The sequence below is a fragment of the Mus musculus genome, chromosome 17 (assembly GCF_000001635.26).
Source record: "Mus musculus strain C57BL/6J chromosome 17, GRCm38.p6 C57BL/6J".
Classification (NCBI taxonomy): Eukaryota; Metazoa; Chordata; class Mammalia; order Rodentia; family Muridae; genus Mus; species Mus musculus.
Genome location: NC_000083.6, coordinates 10,401,287 through 10,413,447, shown reverse-complemented (window position 1 = coordinate 10,413,447; position 12,161 = coordinate 10,401,287). Strand labels below are relative to the sequence as shown.

The window sequence follows — 12,161 nt, the reverse complement described above, 5'->3', positions numbered from 1 at the left end:
GGTGGTTGTGTTGTGGTGTTGTGTTGAAACGGAAGGTGGTGCTAACCTTTGCCATGCAGGCTCACCTAGACAGTCCACAGGCAGCTAAAATTATCCCAGCAACTTTGCAACATTCCCGAGTAGGCTTCTGTAAGTTCTTCCAAACAAAAAAAGCATTTGTGTTAGTCTTTATCAAGATGACAAGAAATGACCAAGTATCTCCGAGAGAAATTTAATCAAGCTAAACTTAAATATTAATTACAAGCTCCATGCAGATCTAAGTTTTCTGGAGCAAAGGCTGCTAACAAAGTCACTGGGATAATCAAACTTTTCCCTTTGGAAAAGGAGAGATTGTTCAGTGGTTGTTTGGCCTTCTCCTTCCACCTGGAGATTACGCATAGCATGGGAGTGTCCTGCTGAGCATCTCATAGGAAGACCATGGCCTCCCCATCTTCATGAAGACTGGAAAGCTTGAATGTGATTCAGAAAGGTCACCAACACTTGTGACTTTCCTGTGGCCTTCTGTGTCTGTTTTGAAAGCTGTTGAAAGGCCAGTATGCCCCCTTAGAAGGTCCCTACTTCTCAGCTTCCCGCCTGATCCTCTAGGCAAGCCTCGCCAAGCAGCCACAATCTCCCCCATTTACACCAAAAGCCCCAGACGTCCCTCATCTGTGAGTAAGACACATAAACCCTAATAAGTTCTCATAAGGATGAGAAGATTAAATGTGAAACTAACGTTGCAGTTCCCCACGGGTTGACCATGGATCCTCAGCACTGAAAAAAAGTGCTTGAGACCCCTGACTTTGTCATCCTGCTCATGATGAAGGAAAGCGAGCATGACCACCCCTCTCACAGGCATGATGCCATGTGCTGGTGCCCCCCATGGGAGATGCTGGGCAATCCAGCTGCATCGAATCCAGTACCTGCTGGCATCGAGTCCAGTACCTGCTGGCTGCCTTCCTCACCTGGCGCCTCCCTGGAGTCAAGGCGCCTACTCTATGGGGCTGACACCCCGCTGTACTGGGGAGGCAGTGTTCTGCACCCTTCCAGCCCTCCTGTGGTGACAAGTGACACCCCTCTTTCTTCCTTCTCACACATAACAGGGTCCTGCTCTATCCCCCCCTTTCAGTACCATACCATCACCTACGGCTTACGTCACTTTGATTGTCCAACCCGCCTGGACATGGCTTCTCCTTTCCTTGGAGGGAAGAGAGAGTAGTCTTTGGCTCATACAGCTATTGTTTCACAAGACCTTTGCTGCCTAAGAGGCCCTGTGCTCTTGCTGTCGTGACTCCATCCTGAGGCAGCAAGTGCTCAGCAGATGTAGAGAATTCGTAATGCTCTGCATCTTTCTTGATGCATCTGCTCACTAGATCATAGAGAGATCAGTTCTCACCTCAAAAGCCTTCACTCTGCCCCTTCCCCTGACTGTAGCCTCTATCGGTATGTTCATTCCAGACAGGGATAAACTAGTAATTTCACCTATATTTTTCTCTCAGTATGACATCCAAATCAAAGCAGTCATTAATCAATGAAGATTCTAATTTGCCTTTTGTTGTTGTTGTTGTTGTTGTTGTCGTCTTGACCAAATCATTTTCAACTGGACATTCAAAAAAGTTATGAGTTATGCTGTACTAAGGACTAATAAACCTTACAGACATTGAAATCATGGACCCAGACAACATGTGTGTCAACAAATAATTTAAATTTTGACAGTGTTCTCTTGCCTGACTAGAATTAATTTGGTAAACATTTGTTCGCTTCAAGTTTTCTTAGAACTTGACTTAAAAACTGAACTTGGTGTTGCCGGGGTCTGTGGATTGCTTTGAAGAAACGTATGCTGCTGTGTTGGTAGGAGCTGTCTGCTGGAGAGCTGTCCTTGCGCAGCACCTGTCCACAGTGATATTGAAACAGTATAAAGGGCTGCAGTAGGGTGAGAGGCTGAAGGCACATCCATTTCTTAAACAGAGGCCATGACTAAGGTTGAGGTAAACAGCTGCTAAGTTACAGAGAATTTTATTTTATTTCTAATTGAAATTTTTCATACAATATATGCTGGTCATTTTCCCCCTCCCCCTACTCGTCCCAGATTCTCCCTACATTGCCTGTTACTGCGGAATTTGTTCCTTGGGCCCAGTGCCTCCTCCCCCAACACCGGACCTTAGACAAGTAATGTTATGCTGCTGTTGAAAAATGACAGCTGTTTAGAAGCATCCCTTGTCTAGGGGGTGAAAATTTGGGTACTAAACTGGCTGTTAGCCACCACCCATCACATTGCAGTTCCATGAGTAATGTCCACCATCCACAGGGGCCCTTCTGGAGCCCTCAGGGGTAATGGCTCAGCTGATTCCTGCTTTCGTCCACAGCTCCCATGTCAGAGCTCCCATGTCAGGGAGAAGCAGAGTGTGGGACACCCAGCTTCAGTGTCAGGAGAGAGAGAGAGAGAGAGAGAGAGAGAGAGAGAGAGAGAGAGAGAGAGAGAGAGAGGCGAAGAGTGGGACACCCAGCTGGGCACCCAGGGTTTGCTTCAAAGCTTTCTTCTTCAGAGAAAAGAGACCTTGTGAATTTCATTAATGTCAACAAGATCTGAGCAGCCTGAAGGATGTAAGCCCTTGGGCATCTCCAGCGTGCCAGCTGAGATGGTTATTAAAAGTTTGTGGTTGCAACACTGTTGCAGCTTTAATTCACACACCAACCACAAACCAAGAGTTTGGAAATATCCACTGCAGAGTCGTCCTTCAGGGTACAGTCTCCAACAGGATTCCAGGCTGTGGAAGAGACAGTGCCCAGGTGTGGCGTCTGGCACAGAAACACCAAGAATTCCCAATGGGGTGACATATAACCATGATTTAGGGGGTAAAGACCAGTACCTTCAATGATGATGACAACAACAACAACAACAATAATAATAATTCAAACAAACAAAAATTAAAGGCAACATTTCTGGGAATTTCTGAAAGCAGTTAATCATTGCCCCAAAGCCAACTCCTCTTACTTGTTGTGGGAAAATGAATTTTTCCTTAGTTCCCTGGGCACTTTACTGCCTTTGCATACCCGACCTTTGGATCTCATAGTCCTCTCCCCTTCATGATCCCACCGCCCAGAAAAGGGATAATCTCCCCATCCTAGAACAGACACAGCTATTCACATGGAGGGATCTACAATGACACCGAAGAAAAAGCCAAGCATGGCAGTATGTGGCCACTGTGGTCCCAGCACTCAGGAGGCTGGTGGAAGAGGATCACTAAACCTTGAGTCCAAAACCAGCCTTGGATTTGTCAGTGTATGTGTGTGTGTGTGTTTGTGTGTGTGTGTGAGAGAGAGAGAGAGACAGAGACAGAGACACGAGACAGAGACAGAGAGTCAGTTTTCTTTAAGTATTTAAGGTGTGGTCCCTGGTAGATGGCCCCACTTGCAAGAATATGATATATATATTTATTTATATAGAGATTTATATATACATATATAATGTGGAATTATATATTCTTTATTATTTGCATATAATATATAATATATTTTATATATAATACATATATAATATAGATAATATATAATCAAACATTTCAAGAGGATACAAAGTAGGGAAGGTGGGCAAGGAGGCAGACATGGAGGAGCTAGAGGAGAATTGAATACAATCAAAATTTATTGTGTAAAATTTTCAAAGTATTAATAAAATATTTTTTAAAATAATAGCTTAGGCAACATAATGAGACCAGCACCTGGGCCCTGGGCTCACTTTATCTCTTGCTGATATCACATAAGCCACTTAAGGAGGAAGGCAGTTTTAGCTGTAACTGCTACCATAAGAAATAAAAATAGAAATGATAGATAGATAGATAGATAGATAGATGATAGAAAGATAGATAGATAGATAGATAGATAGATAGATAGATGATAGATAGATGATAGATAGATAGATTATCTATAGATAGATAGATAGATAGATAGATAGATAGATAGATAGATAGATAGATGATAGATCGATAGATAAGAGATAGATGATAGATAGATAGATAGATAGATAGATAGATAGATAGATAGATGATAGATCAATAGATAGATAGATAGATGATAGATAGATAGATACATAGATAGATAGATAGATAGATAGATAGTGAAATCACAAGTCTTCTCCTTTGCTATTATTTTGTTGGATTTCACTATACCTAGCCTGGCCTTGAACTTGGTATCCTGCTCCCTCTAAGTCTATAGTGGAATTACAGGTATAAGCCACCACATCCCAAGAGGTCACAGGGGCTTTTGATTTCATCAAGAACCAGATGCATGCCTTTTCTGATCCAGAAACAATTGCATTTTTTTCCATTGATGTTCTCAATTCCACTTTGTGTTACTTGAGCAAGCTCACCCAGCTACAACAGACAAGAGTCCTTCCTGGCTGCCCTCTGAGACCAGCACCCACACGGCCTTGGTGTCCAAAGGCACTTTGGCACTTTGTTTCCTATTGAACACTCCCTCACTGGGGAAAGCTTGGATCAGGATTTGGCCTTGGGTCACATTCAAGTACTCTGTATGCAAATCGGCTAATTGAGACCACATGCTTTCTACGCACCAGCAAGGCAGAGGGGATGGAGGGTATCACCACCATAATACCCAGCAGTGCTCCATTTCAAAGCCTGCTTTCCAGCTGTCATTCAGCCCCTGGTGTGAGAGAGCCAGTTTGCCTCCAGCACTGGTATTGCTCAAGGCAAAGGCCAACTCGGCTCTGCCTGCTCACTGCTCTCTGTATCCCTGGCACACTTCCTGATTTCTTCAGTTATTTCAAGGTCTATCAGACACTTGGGAGGCAACACCAATCCCTTTTCTTATTAAGTTTCATGAGTTACAGAAAGTCTGAACCTCTAGAAGCTAGCAAATTGGGCAAGAAGAGACAGGCAACAAAAGTCTAGGCATCATCAGAGCCCCCCTCCTCTGTTATTGTTTTCTTCGGCATTTCTAGTACACTTATTATTTAACTTTCTGTTTTAGTTTTTGGATGTGTAGAGGTAAGGGTTTGCCACATCGCATACGGAGGGCAGAGGACAGACTGTGGAAATCATTTCTTACTTTCCTTCCTGCAGATCTCGTGTCGTCAGGGTATCGCGACCAAGCAAGCCATCTCACCATCCCTCACCCACCATCTTTCCTGGCCCTTACAGAATGTTTGAGGCCATTGCAGGCCCAAGGGGTGGAGGTAGGGCAGGCACCTATTTGTCATCCTCACTGGTGACATTGCCCCCAGATGTGAGATCCTGTCCTGATTAGTCCTGAGGGCCAGGCCACCACTGCAGCCTGGGGCCATGATATGTCAGCGTTAACATAGACACTTCTTTCTTAGCATGGGCCTTTGTATTTGTCAGTGTCAGAAAGAGCCACCGAGTTCATCCTTTGTGTGTCAGGGAAGGACCTGAAGCCAGCACTTAATTATTTTCTGTGTATTTCTCATGATTTAAATAAGGCTTTTATTTCCAAGTAATAGTGGCTGTGACTGTTCCCGAGACTATCTTTCCACTTACCATTAGAGTATTACCAAAAAAACAGCATTCAACACAGAAAAACCCAAATCTGAATGGAGTATTCTCTGAGCCAAGTGACCATCCACACACTGCTTTGCTTCGCCTGTCTCTCACCTAAGACTCCCGTAGGCGGCTCGCTAAAAGAAGTGGGCCAGGGACCATGTCCAGTGGGCAGTGACTGTAAGGCACTTCAGGAGCCACGCGTGCTCCCATGGGTGTTGTTGATCATTTGCTCTGTATAAAAGGCAGCCTATGGAGAGAGAGTCCCTTCCCCAGCTGGTGAGCTCCCCTAAAGGCAAGGGCCTAGGGTATTTATTCACTTACCATCCCTTCAACCTGCAGGGCCCAGCAGAGTTTTCCCTGTGCACAAAGAACACCCTGTAACATTAGCTACAGATCCTCCCAAGGCCAAGGGTAGGCTCAGCCCCAAGGAGCAAGGCTTCAAAGCCAATCCCAAGCCTGGCTTAAGAAAAGTGTTTGTGCCTGCTCCAGCTGGACTGGCTTGCCTTTCTGCTTTGAATCTCTCACCTCTGACTGTGCTCCTTCCGTTTTGTAAAGTAGTAACTAAATAAAGGACAAGAATGGCCTTCCACATTCTAGAAATTGAAACCACAGTGGGGATGTTTTATCAAAATTCTCCATGATCTCTGTCTGCTGTTGGCCAGTGTCCACCGAGTAGCAGATATCTGTGTGAAACGTAAATGTGTCTTATGTAACTGCCCTTTGCTATGGGCCCTAGTGACAGGCATGAGCTGAGCCTCTGCACCAGGAAGATGCCGTCAGTGGGCAGACAGGAAGTGTACGTGTCTTGCCATGACCTGAAAAAAGCCAAGAAGTAGCATACGGATCAGAGCCGTTTCAAAGGGATTAGACAGGAGAGGAGTCTCAATGTGTTTAATGCTGAAGCAGGTTTCTCAGATAATCAGAGAAGATTCAACATCCCAAGTGCTAAATGGCATTTAAATAACTGGGAACTATCTCTGGGAGCCTGCCTCCTGCATGCCAGCATCTCTAAGAGCAGCCCCTCTCCCTCCCTCAGCTGTTTGTCCCTCTTATGGGGCACAAATCTGCCTTGCACCCTCCATGTAAGCCCCACTCATTTGGTTATAAATAAAACATATCTTTTCCATCATCAACGTCCCTTCATAGCCATCTGAACTTAAAGTAGGCTCCCCACTTCTTAAGTAGTAATACCAGCTCCTAATCAGAGCTGGCAATTGTAAATCACCACCTGGTTGAAGTTGCTGTTGTTATTTTAAGGGTCCTGTTCTCACAAACACATTTCCCAGTGGCATTGTCTGCATTTAAAGCAGGGAGCTCAAAGGAGCCACCTTGACTCCTGCTTCTCAAGAAATGGTGAGAACACCCCAAGTTTCAAAATGGAGATCACACCCTGACCTGCTTGTCAGCATAGCTTGACATTAGCCTGGCCCGTTGTCATTACAGCATGAAGAACAAGGCGCAGGCTCTTGATTTTTGTTTAGCTTTTCTATCTCTGTCTGCCCCCATGATCCACACACTGCAACCACAGAACAGTGCGACTCCAACTCCCTCCCAAACAAGCGACTTCTATTCCGCTCCGATCTTTTCTCGTTAGGGTTGGTACAGTTTGAGACAAACAAAGCCACAGAGCCTACTCCCACAGCTAAATATTTTTTAAAAAGTAAGAACATGGAATAAAGTGCTGCTTGTCACTTCCGCGCTCTGAAAGGGAGGGAAGCGTAGGGTGTGTTAAGCTTTCTATTGTGCGCAGACTTCCCAAACCCCCTCAGCTACACTGGGAAAATGTGCCGGTCCTGTGACCCATTCAGTCTTTGACCTTTTGGGCACAACAAAAGACGCTATTTACCAGTGATTAATACATGGATCTTTGTCTAAAAGGAGCTGGACCAAAGCTGTCACAACCCAGCATCACCAATTTGATTTTCCAGGTGCCTGTGGGGCAGGGAGTGTTGTAGGCAAACAGAGCCTGCCCACTTCTCCCTGTGTGAAAAGATCACTAACTATAGGAAAGTTCACGGGTTGGTACTTACAAGGAATATCACTTGGGAGAAGGACACAGAGATTATCCCAAGACCTCCTGGGACACTTTCACTCCAGGTGGATTCCTGGCATGTCCTCCTTTCTAAGGACAGCACTTAGCCATCAGTCTTAGCACACAGTGTATGCTCTCCTGTAGCTTCGCCTGACTCTGTTGGTACCTGACTTCCTGGTCCCCTTCTTTGTTTCTGACCATTTTTTCCCTCACACTTCTATCCCTGCCAAACCCAAGCATCTCAATGTCAACTCCAGGACCTGCTCTTATTGGCCGACTACTCACGTTCTCCCTGGTGTGGCCACTCCTAGCAGTGCCCTCTCTTCTTAGGGTGCATCATGCCAACCTTTAATGATGAAGATACTGGTAGTCTGTTTGCTTAAACATGGGTTTACCCGTGGTTTGTTTTCCTATTGATATTTATGCTTTTTTTTTTTCAAAAATATGACAAGTCTTTACTATGCTTCTCTCTTGGTGATAAATATTCTCTCCACATAATAAATATGGCCTTGAGCAATGTTCATGAACGTGTTCCATGTATTTGACATTTTGAATAACCAGCCACCTAGTGAGTTCAGCTTTTTAAATGGACTGAGATCCATCCCACAAGGTATCTACCACGGGGAGAAAAGTCTCCTGATCGCAGTTTTGTCAGTCTATGTAAGTTCACCTTATAGAATAAATGAATGCGTGCTACAGTTGTAAGACTCCACTTTTGCAACTTTGCTGTATTTCTACCTGCCTTCACTCTTTTAAAAAGTGGTCAGAATGACAGTTCATTTTTTTCTGTATTATCTCAGACAGTTGTATTTCTCTAAGAAGTCTCTGGAAAAACACCAGATGAGAGCAGTGCTGTCTGGGCTGGGTGGGGTCCTCATTGTTAGCTTTGCTCTGGCCTGAGCCACTACCTGATGCTTTTGAAATGTCCCCAAGTAACTTGGGATAGGGAGTCCGGAGCATCAATTTAAACTCCACTGTTTTTACATCAAGTGGGGTAAATATTTGAAGGCTGTACCTGAGGTATGAGCAAAGTAAACTGTTCCTCTATGAGGTGGATGCTCCAGGATGCGCTCTGCTCCCTGGCCCAGTGCACCCTCTGTCCCTCACTCACCTCTTCATCCCTCTGTCTCCTAGAAGCCCAGCTTGTCACGCCCTCCTGTGTCACCAGGCAATGTGAGCAACTTCTCTAAATGCAATACTGTCTCTCTTCTGGGTACAGGGACACTGAAGCCCTCAGAAATCTGTGGATACAGCAAAAGGCGTGTTAATGACTCTGTAGGCAGAGACCATGATAATGGAGTCTGGGGGTATACAGGGGGTGCACCTCTGTCAGAACTGGGGCCCCTCCAGATATCTCAGTCTAAGGTGCTGTCAGGGAACTTTTGTCTGAGTCGCTGCAGCCTGAGTTTTCAGAGTAGGAGGGAGACCTGAAGGTTTTTAAGTCCTGCCAAGACCACCTAGGACTCGTCTTTGATGGCACCAGCAAGGCAGGCACAGTGGTCAAGTGTAAGCTGCAGGAGGATGGACTTGCAAGCTCCAGAACTGGCAACAATAGCTCCCTGGCATGCCACAACCCTAAGACAGACCATCAAATGTCCTATGTCTCTCTGGAGCAGCCACAGCAAAATTCTGGGAATAACTGCAGGACCCTGTGGTCCCCAACCCTCAAGGGAAAGACTCACCATGTACACAAAGCTGCATAAACATAGGCCACGGCTCTAAGCTGAGCCCATCCTTCTCCAGCCTGCCTATTGTAAGCTACATGGGGCTACCTGCCTGGTCCAACCACAGACAGTCCCTCTACTATGCACTGGGCTGTGATGTGGACAAGGTTTCCTGCCTGTAAAGGGAGCTTGCCCGTGATTCTTTCACATTTGTCTACTTTAGATTCATTTTCACTAGCTCTGCCCAGCGTTTGAGTTTTATTACTCTCCTCATTTGTCTAATGGGCTGGTTCATTGGTTGGTTGACGTTTTTAAAAAGAAGGGGAATCGCTGGGCGTGGTAGCGCATGCCTTTAATCCCAGCACTCGGGAGGCAGAGGCAGGCAGATTTTTTGAGTTCGAGGCCAGCCTGGTCTACAAAGTAAGTTCCAGTACAGCCAAGGCTATACAGAGAAACCCTGTCTTGAAAAACAAAAAAAACAAGCAAACAAACAAAAAAGAAGGGGAATCTTATTATATAGCCCAGGCTAGCCTCAGACTCATAGTGATCCTCCTGCCTCAGATTGGTGATGCTAGGATCTCAGGCCCTGGCATCACCAACATACACAATTTGGTATTTTTGTGGAGTTGCCACCAGCCTCAAATTTCAGCAAGATAGCGTGAAATTGTGACCTGTCAGTGTCTCCTATCAGGTGCTCTGGAAATGCCTGGCCTGTGGGGTGGGACTCTAGGGACAGTGCACAGAAATAACTGCCTCTTGGTTTCTTTGCCTGATCCAGTGAACTCCGGGGATGGCATCGACTACAGCCAGCAGAAGAGGGAGAACATTGGCGACCTGATCCAGGAGACCCTAGAAGCCTTCGAGCGCTACGGAGGGGAGGACGCCTTCATCAACATCAAATACATGGTGCCTACCTATGAGTCGTGCTTGCTGAACTGACCGGGCAGCTGCCGGAGGGAGCCTCCCTTGGTGTCACAGCCGTCTGTCCCTAAAGTCCTAGCATCTCATTACTTGTGACTTCTACAGCTGCAAACATAGTAGTTTCTGGGCCAAAAGACTGTTAGCCCTATTGTAAGCAAGGCTTTCCCATATATAAATAGTGCCTGTTTCTTAGATTACAATAGTGTACTGTGCTTTTCTTCTTCTCCCCACAAGGAGAATTGCGTCTCTATCTGGCTCAGATGGAGGCAGGAGTCTGAGTTAAACCTTCAGTTGTATAGACAATAAAACCATAATTCTCACATGCAATTCACCCTTTGCCACACTATGTCTGCCTGCCCCAAGGGCTGAAAAGAAGAGTCTGTGCTGAGAGCTTGCTAGGTGTCTGCCATGGATGAGAAGCATCACTACAGTGGCTCTGTGCTCTGACATTCCATACAACTTGTTGAACCCCAATTACAGCAGGAAAACTCTGTAGCTCCATTATAAGCTAAACTATAACCCTAATGAATGGTTCTGACCAACTAGTGATCCAGGCTTCAGGGCCTTTGCAGTTTGGATCTGGCTGAAGATGAGATGTCTGGGGAGGGGCTGGAGTCAGGGTTAAGGTGTGAAATGGTAGGTTTGCAACAGTTAGTTCTAAGGAGAGAGCTGGCTGGAGGCTCCACCGCTGTGAGGATGGCACAGCTCAGGACATCTCGAGGCTAGGCGTGCTGTTGACAAAATTTTGCCCAGCAGTTGGTTCAGGGCGTCTCATCGTCCCTGGACATGGTTGTGTGCCTCCTAGTGACCCTTGGAAAAGATCGATGTTGGCCTAGCAAGTCTCCCCTGACCGCTGCTTCCTCCCAAGTGCACTGCTCTCACAGTTCCATGAGAACATGGGTCCAATGACATGATTTTGGAATTTTATCAAGTCCAGAAAGGACAAAGGACATGTACTTTTTCATTCAGCAGAGAACGGGAAAAAAAAAAAAGCAAAGCAAAGCAAAGACAAAACATAAGGCATTCAGCCTTGGACCGTGACTGCGCAGACAAGCCAGGCAGGGAGCTCTGAGCATCTGAAACTCAGCCCAGAAAACTTCCAAAAGCAGAATCGAGGGCTCCATACTGGAGAAAGAGCTTAGCCACCCAGAAACGCCTAACCTCAAATGTCTCGCTTCTGAAGCAAAGTGCAATTTCTGCACAAAAGTGGGGAGAGACTGTGTGTTCCCTGCCCTCTGGCCTCATCATCAATACTAATTATTTAAGGTTTTCTGTTTCCAAAATTAAAGACCGGATTCTGCAAATGAGTTAGTTCACTATTCATTCTGTTAGATGGGCAAGATACTTGAAGTCTGGCATTGGGGCACCACCTTCTGCTTTCGGGAGCTCACTCAATGAGGTAGAGGAAGAGGACAAAGGTACTTATAGAGATGGCATTTGGAAGGCACAGGTAGCTATATGTCCAGTGACATGCACAGCTGCGGCCCTGGCATTGGTAATGCACTGGAAGGAGACCCCAAGGTCGAGAGACTGGCCTGGAATGACTCCTACAGGCTCTCACTCTGCCACATGTGTGAAAATCACCTGATTTCAAGCAGGAAGACTTGCCAGGAGCCCCAGGATTGGCTTGGAACTGAAGCATCAGCCTTGATCACCTGGCTCTGTTACTCATTAGCTGTGCTGCCCTGGGCAAATTCCTTAACCTGTCTGAGCCTCTTGTGCCCTTCACTGCAGGTGGGCCCATCTGTAGATGGTGGCCCACACCAGAGATGACCTCCACACATGCTAGTGTCGTATGTTCAGTCTGACGACAAGCAGAATATGAAGCGTGACTCACTTTGCCCCAACGGGGCAGTATGCATTGGAACATCCCACAGACAGTACGGGGCCTCCTACCCAGACATGGAAGTCACTTCACAGTGAGACAGTTCTTCAAAGGACCAAACCAACGCCAAAGGCAACACTTGGTTCTCTAGAGATTAAAAAAGCAAGAGCAGACGGAGCTACACTCCTGTGCTGCTCCACTGGTACAGAGCTGAGGACGGCCTG

The 12,161-nt window shown here is 46.2% G+C and overlaps 1 protein-coding gene across 2 annotated transcripts in view; it reads left to right on the top strand.

Annotated features, from left to right (window-relative positions):
* Pacrg (PARK2 co-regulated) overlaps positions 1-10,439 on the top strand; it is a 437,183-nt gene extending 426,744 nt beyond the window's left edge. Inside the window, exon 4 of one of the 2 annotated variants that reach the window (XM_006523353.4) lies at positions 9,970-10,439. In XM_006523353.4, the coding sequence (XP_006523416.1) occupies positions 9,970-10,130 (161 nt within the window). In that variant the 3' untranslated portion in view covers positions 10,131-10,439. The remainder of the gene's footprint in view (positions 1-9,969) is intronic. The other variant, NM_027032.2, reaches the window with a different exon arrangement.
* Positions 10,440-12,161: the final 1,722 nt, after the last annotated feature.